Source organism: Gossypium arboreum, chromosome 1 (assembly GCF_025698485.1).
Source record: "Gossypium arboreum isolate Shixiya-1 chromosome 1, ASM2569848v2, whole genome shotgun sequence".
Lineage (NCBI taxonomy): Eukaryota > Viridiplantae > Streptophyta > Magnoliopsida > Malvales > Malvaceae > Gossypium > Gossypium arboreum.
Genome location: NC_069070.1, coordinates 12,237,776 through 12,248,742, shown reverse-complemented (window position 1 = coordinate 12,248,742; position 10,967 = coordinate 12,237,776). Strand labels below are relative to the sequence as shown.

At 29.1% G+C, this 10,967-nt stretch overlaps 1 protein-coding gene across 1 annotated transcript; it reads left to right on the top strand.

The window, feature by feature from the left end:
• Positions 1-1,813: 1,813 nt before the first annotated feature.
• Positions 1,814-5,407, top strand: LOC108458433 (F-box/LRR-repeat protein At5g63520-like). The gene is made up of 10 exons (XM_017757827.2): positions 1,814-2,443; positions 2,529-2,636; positions 2,794-2,886; positions 2,971-3,108; positions 3,307-3,408; positions 3,507-3,546; positions 3,666-3,818; positions 4,306-4,484; positions 4,621-4,733; positions 4,826-5,407. The coding sequence occupies exons 1-10, from the start codon at positions 2,270-2,272 to the stop codon at positions 5,268-5,270; spliced, it is 1,545 nt and encodes a 514-aa protein (XP_017613316.1). The 5' UTR covers positions 1,814-2,269; the 3' UTR covers positions 5,271-5,407.
• Positions 5,408-10,967: the final 5,560 nt, after the last annotated feature.

Here is a 10,967-nt window from a genome sequence, read left to right as displayed (position 1 = left end):
TCGTGATTTTCTTGAAACCAAGATTTAAGGTCTTGATAATCTTGTTCAATTCCAAGGATGCTTGAATCCCATCCAAAGTTGGTCTTCAAGCTTTATGATCTTTTGAGCTTGTCAAGTAGGCTTTCTAGAAAGTTAAGCCCAACATGTTCTTGGGCTAAAAATTGGGCTCCCATACTCGCATCAATATGTTTCTAACAACATTGAAAGCAAAATCTTGATACAACGCTTATACTCGATAAGAAAGAGAAACTCCTACAATTTCATAAAGATAGACGCGACAAAGTAGTTGTAACCGTCGCGAAGCATACGTAACCGTCAATTTTTTAAGTTTTTTAAGTAATGGAAAGTATTTGTTGGAATATTTTGAAGGTTAAAAATTTACTATTTGAACCCCAAAATTACTTATTCAAAATAAATTAATCAATGAATAAAACTTTGTTCTAACTCAAGCATATAGTCGCAACAAAACAAGGAATAGTAATTGCTTATTACGTCATCGGATACTCAGTTTAGGATTTCATTTGATTTTTGGTGACTATATCACGCAATACTTAAAGAAAAATAAATGTTTTGTTTGGTAGAGTGGAAAGAAAATTGGGAAGACGAAAAATTGAAGAGGTAGAAAAATAGAAAGATGAAAAATATAATTTTCTTTTAATAGGCGTGTTTGGTAGTAATAATAAAAAAATCGGAAAGAAAAAATAATTTTATTTCCATCCATTGCTTGGTAGAGCTGAAAAATGAAAAGAAATAAAATAAAACATTTGAAAATTATATAATTTTGAATTAAGATACACTTCTCTCTCATTTTCTCTCCTCTCGTCATTCCAATATGGAAGGATTAATTTTTATACATTAGGATGAAAAATGATTATCTTCTTATTTTCTTTTCTCTCACTATTCTTTCCTACCAAACACATTTAAAACTTTTTTTTTCCGGTTTTTCACTTTTTTCCTTCCATCGTTTCACTTTTTCACCCAACCAAACATATCCAAAAAGTATACATATTACTCGGTTGGGCTTGGGTTTGTACCAAAATTATATTATTCCAAGTTAATTTCTTGAAAAAGCATCAAATGAAAACTAGGATTGAGAAAAAAAAATTGAGAATCCAAACTATTGTGTCTAGTTTGATTTTTATTGAAATTAGTTTAATTTTAGTTGAATAATAAAATGTAGTCCTATGCTCACCCATGAAAATATTAAAAAATATTATTACTAAAGAAATAAAAAAATAAAGATAGTTTTAATAATAATAAAAACAAAAATTTGCATAGGAAGATGAAAATATGAAAGTTTAAAAATAAAATTCAAATATGCCCTATGTTAATAGGTTACTTTTTCTAATTATTTTTTAACTTTTCATGTTCATTTTATAATTCATATTTGACTTTTCATGTTCATTTTATAATTCATATTTGAAGTTGTGACTTTCCTTTCAACAATGTTGTTTCTAAGATTCGATTTAAATCAGGGATAAATATCAAACTATATATTAACTTTGATACAATGTGCAATGTCATATATGAACTTCAATTTTGTGTGGTATTATTCATAAAATTTAAATTTGATTAAATTTTCACAAATTACTAGTAATAGTATCGAATTAGCATAATTTTACGTTAATTTAATATGAAAATAAATGTATGTATTCATTTATTTAAATATATACATTTGAATCAATCACAAACCAACATATCAAATCTCACATTGGACCAAAGTTTATGTAGAAAATAGATTAATTTGATTTTTAAAATATCATATGTTAACCACAGTAACCAAATTCAACCCGTTCTTGATCATTTTCAAGACTTTGAAGTCATGAGAATCGGAGAAGAAACGGTGGGCGAAATATACAAGGGAAAAAGCAGTTTGATTAGGAGCCTATGGAACAATAAAGCAAGAAGAGCTGTAATGGCAATAAGTATGGATTATGTAACTCAATTAAAGCAATAGAGGAGAAGATCTGCCTGATTTGACAGAAATAGCCAGAAAACAAGACCCAATTAATCCCAAAGAATCCAAACTTCAAATCCAAATAAAGAAATGAATCCATTTCTTAATTAATAGCTTTAATTGCCAGGTTTTAGACCTTTTCAGGATTATGGAAAACAAAGAATCCTGTTAATTATTTCCTTCTCATATGTAGTTCGAAACGCCTTGCTTTTGTCGTTTTTCCCCCAACCTTCTTAAACTTTGGCGTTATAAGTACGTTCATGGCTGTGAAACACATTCACACTGAAAACACTAAAGATTGAAGAGGAAAAAATGGGTGGTTTTGCTGCTGTTAATGATGATATTCTTCAAAATATACTCTTCAGGTTGCCAGCTTCATCGTTCGCTTCAGCTGCCTGCGTTAGCAAATCCTGGAACAAAGTTTGCGACAGAGTTTTGACTTGTCCCAAGCTTGCCTCTGCACTGTCTCTCAATCCTTCTCTCCCTGTAAGTTAAAAGACTAACTGGTAATTCATGATTTATCCAACATCAAAACACTTGAAAAATGGATTATTCGTATTTCAATTAATAGGATGCTGTGAAAGAGGCTCTTGACAAGGTTCTCTCCAAGCCAATTCGTCCTCAGTTTGCCATTGCCTCCATTGGGTTACAGTTCAGCTTGGAAGCTGCTCATCAAATTGTATTGTCTCTTTCCCACAATCTTTATTTATTTTATGCTTTCCTTTTGCTCATCAACAGACCTTGCAGCCTTTTCTAAATCCCCCACGCACCAATTCAGGGGCAAAAAGTTAAGGGTCTTTTTTTTTTTTTGGGTTTTACTTTTCCCTATGTTGCAGATCACCGAAAGACTGGGCTCCAAAGTACCAGTAGTTACCAATGCTGCATGTGGAATCATTGGTAGAGATGCTATTACCAACACAATGAGAGAGGTTTAGTTTTTATGCTGGTTTATTCCAAAAATTAAAACTTTGAACAGCTAGATTGCATTAGAGTCAACTGAAGTTATATTGCAGGTTCGATGGCACATGATACCTGCAGAGGATGGTTCAGTTTCTCGAGAATCCGAAGAATTTAACCGAGGCATTGTCTTGATTGTTGGATATCTACCTGGACTGAAGGTTGATGCCATCCCTTTATTAAGGCCAAAGATGGTAATCTTCCTACCTTAGTAAAATTTCTTGTTAATTGAAGTTCTCAGAATTCGAATCCCAAGCCTGTTGGATATCACATGAACTGACTGGCTAAGCTTCAAGTTTTCTGACCAGTCTTTATAGATCCGGTGACTGTGAGTTTGGTTTTCTTTTGTTTCTTTCGCCAAGGAATTTTGACATGATTTGTATGGATATCAGGAGCATCGGGTTACCATGGTCGATAGATTTATGATGGATATAAGGAATTACACAGTTTCTGTTTCAGGCAGTGTTATTCCAGCTGGGGTGATAATGTTTGGAGTAAGTCAACTAACATCTTCATCATTTCATTCAAATAATCTGTTTTTCTTATTACTTCTCCGATTTGCATTACTAACACTCGGCATGAAATAATTTAGGATCAACACATTGACTTGACTCCTGTTCTTGCAGAGCTTGGTAAATTACTTAACATATACATCACTCTACTATAGATCCCTTGTTGTGTTTCTAGTACAGATCATGAATTGCACACAAGCTAAACACTGTTGGAAACTTGTTTTTTTTTTTTTGGTCAGACTGTGTTATGCCTGAAGAAACAGTGATTGTAGGGGAAGCAAGTAGCCGCTTCATATGCAAAACTGCTCGTAATTCTGAAGAATACAATCCTGATCTTTACTTTTTTGATGCTGTAGCTTTGGTATTTGCAAAGGATAAAAATAAGCCTCCTGGTACTTCTTTTTCTCTCCTCCTCAGATCATTTCTAATGAATGATGATAAATACTTGGAGAGTGACTCTGCAATGGCTTTCAATTTTCAAAATTCCAAAGTGCCACTTAAATGGTGCTTAGAAGCTATTTTAGAAAGGAGAAAATCAATTCTAGGGATCAAAGTCTAAAACGCTATAAGATCCTTCTTTCACGGTACCATTTATGTCAAACAACAAATTTTTATGGTTTCTTTATAATTATACATTAAAAACAACTATGTTCAAGATATGCAATATTTTTTAAGAATTAAAATATATCTGAGATTATAATCACTGTGATGCCTTTGTGCATCCAGTGCTTGCTTGCTTCAATTTGGTTGTGCTTCTCATCCATAGTGATATAGAATTTTGGTATGGTTCCTATTATTTACACTCTTCTTTTCTTTCATCTTGCCAAACACTATCATTTTCCGAGAAAATCAATGATTCTTGGTTTATTTGATGAACAGGCATTGGAGAGACTCGATTCCATGCGACATTGTCAACAGGTGTAATGCCCTTCGGCCCTGAGCTCAAGGCAATATCTGTAACAGCTAAAGGCACAGAATGTTCATGGCTCACAGCCAGCATGAATGGGTACCATCAAATATTAGATAGCCAGAGGCTTTTGGATGATATCAGTGAAGAGGTAACGATGTCAATCGAAATTGTTTGATGTAGAAATTGGAATTTCGAGTCCATGCTTACTTTGAACGTGAGCATTAGACAGTTTCATTGACAGTGGAGTCAAACTGAGGTTGCTGAATCAGTTATCTGTAATGCAGATGGATGATGAGGCCGCTGATTTATACATTGGGGTCATACAGAAAAGACCATCGTCCCTTGAGCACGAGAAAATGAAGCTACGAACATACTTGGCCTTCTATGAAGTTTTAGGGTAAGATTTGTATCTAAGTTCTATCCATTACATTTTGATGAAAACTCAAAGAACTCATTCCATAAGCTTTGGGGTTTTCTGGTTTTCACCAGAGGGGATGAAGAATATTTAGTGGTGGATGGTGTTGGCATAAAACCTGGAGACACATTCTTATTCTACCATTCGGACTCGGCCACTGCATCATCATCTTGCCTTAATGCCTTTGAAAAACTGAAAGTTCTGAAACCAGCAGCTTCAAGTTCCCGAAATCCCTACTCCAACATGGACAGCAATGGCGGAGTGTTCGGAGGGTTGCTTTTTTCATCCCATTACCGTGGAGAAACATACTTTGACAGCTTCCCAATCTACAGCAATTTCCCTGGTACACCATTAGCGGGCATTGTTTGTAATAGAGAGATCGGACGTGACTCCACAGCGGCTTCAATGTGGCAAGAAGCTAAAGAAGAAAGTCCAGCTCGTTGTTCCCTCCATGTTTGCACCACTGTCTATTTGGTGTTCGTATATGTTCCGCCATCTCCAAATCTTTATATCAATTAAGACCGTTTCTCGTTTTTATGGCATGTTGCATGTCTGTGTGCAACTTATTCGACCCTTTTTCTGCCTAAATATTTAGACTTTAATAGTGTTTCTTTAATTTGTAATAAAAGGAAGTACTTGCTGTTTTAGACCCTAAACTGCTTTTCCTTTGTCTCTTCTCTTTTTCTTAAATTAGAACTCATTTCATAACTCATCAATATATTCTTTATATTATTATTTTAATAATTTCATTATAAATATTGATTATATCTGCTCTTTTAAAAACAATACCTCAACTTAGCATAAATGTCCATACCAATCGAGCTAATACTCAATACATATTTTTATATTATTCAATATTTTTAATTAATTATAAGTTTTATCACATTTATAAATAACTAAATACTTTGTACTTTTATAAATAACAATTTTGATTCAATTGAAAAATTTTATCAAACCAACTAATATAATAATAATGACTCAAGTTTCCAATTGAAAAATTTATGTTTAAATTATTATCTGAAAAAATTAAAAAATTTATACTGTTTTAGTTTTAAATAAAAATTTTAATTATTTATATAATAAGTAATTTTATATTTCATATAAAATTTTATAATCTTATCTAATATATTATAATTATATTAATAGTATATCATCTACAAACTATTATGACTAATTTATTCACTAATAAGAAAAAAAATTAAAAAATTAAATAGTAAAGAGTTTAATTTACCATATATATAAAATTTTAGAGTTTGTACAAATGTTTTAATAATTATTAGGAATTTTTATTAGAAATATATTTGAGTGATCAACATAATTAAAATATGTTATTTATGTTTATTATTTATTATCTTGGATAATTTCGTTTTGATATGAAGTAAAATTATATTATATATTAAATATGGTGAAAACGTTTTAATTATTATTTGAAATTTGTTTACTATTGTAATATTTGATTTTTTAGTTCTTAAGGCTTTTACCAAAACGAGTTCAGAATTAACTTTCGCATTTTGTACGTCTATTAAGGGGATAGATACTGGTCACAAGTTTTAAAACTTCTCCATACCCAAAGCGATGATCGAACAACCACTAATTAAGATAGGAAAACTCTTATTATCTCATCTAACTCACGTGATTGTAATATTTGAATTATTAAATAAATTAATATAATTTAATTATGTTCAATGAATTGAATAATAAATATTAATTTATATGATTAAAACACATTACTTTAAAATTTAATTAAATTATTAAAATGTAAAATTATGCACGAAACATTATAAACTAGTTGTAATAAAAATATAGATAGAAATGTTCAATAGATGCTTCTTTATTAAACCCTGATTCAATTTTTTTTTAGTGCTAGTTTGGTAATACTTTTGAAAATTAATGTGGAAAAATATTTTCAAAAATATTTTAAAAGTTTAGTTTAACATTTGAGTGTTTAGTATTATTGTCAAAAAGTATTTTGAGAAATAAAATGTTTATTTTAGACATGTTATTATCAAGTAACAAATATGTATTTAAATAATGTTTAAATAGTTAATATTATTATATTTTAGTAAGAATATAAAAGAATTATTATAACTTGTTGTTAATATTTTAATATATGAAATATAGATTTTAAATATTTTAAGCAAAAATATTAATTATTTATAAAATTTAATTAGAATATACAAAATATATTTTAAATATTTAAATATAACCATTAAATATTTGTAATTAGATATTAACACATTTATATTATTTTAAAAATATTTTTTATTTTTAATTAAGCATAAAAATATTTTTGGGAGAGGAAAATTAAAAATTTTTAACTTCACCTTTTCAAAAATGCTTTTAGAAAGCCAAAAATTTCAACAAAAAATAACTTGTTTAGCACAACTTTTATTTCAAAAATGCTTTTTTTAAGCACCACTAAACAAGCTCTTAGTCGGTATGCACTAGCCTTAGTGCTAGTCACAACCCCCCTCCTTTTTCTTATTTTCTTTCCATTTTCATCCTCTCTTTTTTACTTAGGTCTGTTCAGGGTTGAGTTATTCGTTTAGGCCCGAAGGCTTGTTCAAAATTTAGAAGGAGTTGGATAAAAATATTAAGCCCATAAAATGAGTTTTAACAAAAAAAAAATTAAAACTGTTTAAAATATAGGTCGGACTCAAGCTTGAATATTCAAGACCTAAGCCCGACCCGTTTTAAATTTATAATACTTTATATTATGTTATTTTTATATATTATTTAATTTATAACACATTAAAAAAATGAATTCGTACTAAATACATAATACTACTCTAATGTAAATATTAAAATAATATTAAAATGACTATATAAAAATTTTCAATAAAAAATGTATAAAATTATTAAATACTAAAATAATATAATATAAAAATATTTAATAAATAAAATGGACTTGGGATAATTTTTTGTAAATATGGATAGGTTTGAACAAAATTTTAAGCTTATATTTTAGGTCAGTCCAGGTTTAGACAAACATAAAGAATGTTAATATCATACTTAGACTCGACTCGAACCTGGTCTAACTCAACCCATGAACATCTCTAATTTTACTTCTACCTATTCATTTCTGCTATCTTTTTTTCATTATCATTTCTTCCATATCCAACATCTTCTTTTTGTGCGATTTATAGGGGTTTTCTCCTTCCGTTGTCGGCTTTCCACCATTTTTTGGGATGAGGAAGTCCTCCCTTTTGAAAGATTAAAATTTCTCAAGTTAATTTTGACTTGATTGTTTTGAACCGATGGTGACTCGTTTAGTCTAATGGTTTTAAAAAATTTATGAAGTTGAGTTGGAGTAGAGTTGTAAATGAATCGGATTTGGACATATTGACTTTTGTTTATATTCGTTTGTTTATTTTTAAGTTTGTACGTGTTCGTTAAGAATTTTAAAATTTTTATTCGTGTTCATTTATTTAAAATTATTTGTATTCATATTCCTTCAATTAAGTTAAACAAATATGTTCATGAACATTAAAATAATATATTCTCATACATATTAATGAATAATAAATAAACAAACAAACAAACAATATATATATATATATATATTTGTAAATAAAATAGTCAAATAAAATAAATTTTATATTATAAATAAGAAAACATATAAACAATAAGAATTTTATGGATTAATATTTAGTATACTAATAGTGTATTTTATTTTTCCACAAGCAATCTTAAAAATTGTCATGTCTCTTTTTCTAATATTTATTTATTTTTAATATTTTACTATATTCCTATAGGATATTTGTCAATTTCCTAACATTGCTTGTGGAGTATAAAACTTCATTGTAGTGTACTAAATATTTTTCTTAATTTTATTAATATAAATTAATAGAACAATAAAATAGCTTGTTCATTAACATAAATATTGAATTGGAAATTTTTTTTGTATTTAGTTCGCTTAATATAAGAATCTCAAGATCTTATTTATGTTCGCTTATTTAATATAAATTAACAAAAATTCAACTATTTATCTTAATATAAATGTTTATTCATCTACCATCGCAAGTTAGAATAACGGGGAAGAATATGACAATCATTGCAGAATATAATGCAGCAGATGGTGGAGTTGTAACCTAGTGGTTGAAGTTGGCGGATAAGGTTTGTGTCCATGAATTAAGTGTTTTTATTTATATGGCCAAACTTTTAAATTGCCTTCGAATATATATCTATTGAGTTTATAAAACTTTTATATCTATATATCTATATTTCTAGCTCTGGGACAATATTATTAGTATAACATATAGTTTTTTCTTTTTTTAATTATGTTTATTTGTTTAATTAATGAAGATATAAATTTTTTGTTACATTTTTCATATTTTTGTATTAATATTATTTTCATTATTTATTCATTATTTTAATTCTAGTTTAATTATTTTTTCAAATACATTTTTAATTGCTTATTAAATAAATTTTTAGTATTGTATTAATTATCTTTGAAATTTTTAAGTTTTCTTTTAATTCTTTAAATAGTTACAATTTATAATGGCTAATTTGTCCTTTAATTTTTATATGCTTTTTTTTGTATTGGAGATCAACCTGTATAAACAATGAATAAGAAAAAGTGAATAAGTACAAATACAAATACTTTACTTGGAAAACTCTTAAAAAGGGAAAAATCATGAGTAAAGTAGATTTCGACTTTTCACTGAATGAGTAAATAAACGATGGTACAATATGGAGAAAATAACCTAAATGTACTGAACATACATTACCCAAAACCCTAAATACAAAGCTCAAAATCCCAAAAAGCAAATCAGTAAACAAAACACTAAATCTCATAGGGAACTTACAAAAGCGGTATAAAATACTTTCCATAATCATCACGAAACTCTCACCAAAACTCATATGTGGCTACACCTTGTCACCCCAAAGAAAAATCCTTTTTTTATTAACATATCAAAATAGGGATACAAAACTCCTTTAAATAAACTAATATTAGAGTTCTAATCATACTAAAATAGTCCTAGAATAATCAGAGCCTAACTAGGAGAAGAAGTTCTCCTTGAAGTCTAAAACGCGGTTGCCAAATAGGAGAACATGTCGTGACATCCCATTCACCTCATCACGACGTCATCTATCACGTCATCCCGACAAGCCAACGCTCCTCGTCCCAATGTCGGGCCTATTTTGGCCCTTCTTCGGTTGCTCATCGATTCTCATTTAATGTGCTTGCAACGTGTCTGATAAATGCAAGGCACACCTCATAGTTTGTGTATAAATAGGCATTCTTTTATTTTTCTTCAAGCGTGAAAAGAGATAATTAAAGATTTTTCTATTGATGATCTTGTTGGTAAAATTACAAGGGAAGTTCCTATTGATGCACTTACTAGTTAAGAAAAACCTGCAATTGAGTTTATTCTTCTAGAAGAATATGTGTATGAAGAAGATGCTACAAAAGATATAGAAGTTGTTGGACCAAATATGGCCATTGAGACCAAATATGGCCATTGAGATCAAATATGGCCGATGACCTGCCACAAGTGAAAGAGTATTTTACTATCCTTCTCATTTTGAACGAGAAGATGATTTAAAGGATGTTGATCCTCTATCCAAACTTAAAGCTAAGATTGTTGCTACCAAGAAGAAATGGAAGGGAAAAGCTAAATCTACTCCAGCTCCTCCACCTAAAGTTAAGAAGTAGAATATGGTTGTAACTGGGAAGGGGACTTTGTAATAGCCCGGTTTTCAGTGGTGTCGAAAACGAAAATTTTAGAATCTCATTTCCGCAATATTTATGAGATTAATATTAATTTTTGTTAATTTTTTGTCCTTTAATTTTGTTGAATTAATAGTTAATTAAGGTGCATAGACTAAATTGTAAAAGTTTATCACTATAGGTTTTTAATTGATTAAAGACTTAAGGACTTATTTTGCAATTAACTCAAGGTCTAAAATGGAAAATAATCCGTATTGAATATGTTATAGTGTACAGAAGGTGACGTTTGGTATATTTATGTTATTAAAATTTATAATAAAAATTAAATGTATAAAATAAATAAATTAAACAAACAAATTAAAAGTGAAAAGAAAGAGAATTCATCTTTCTCATTTCTTCACCACCGAAAACTCAAGATGAAAAAAAGAAGAACCGGCCATAAGGGGTTTCAACTTTTGATCCTCAATTGGTTAGTGTAATTAAGTCTTTCTTTGTTGTTGTAATTTTTATATTTTTAAGGTCATGGAAGTGTAATTTAGCTA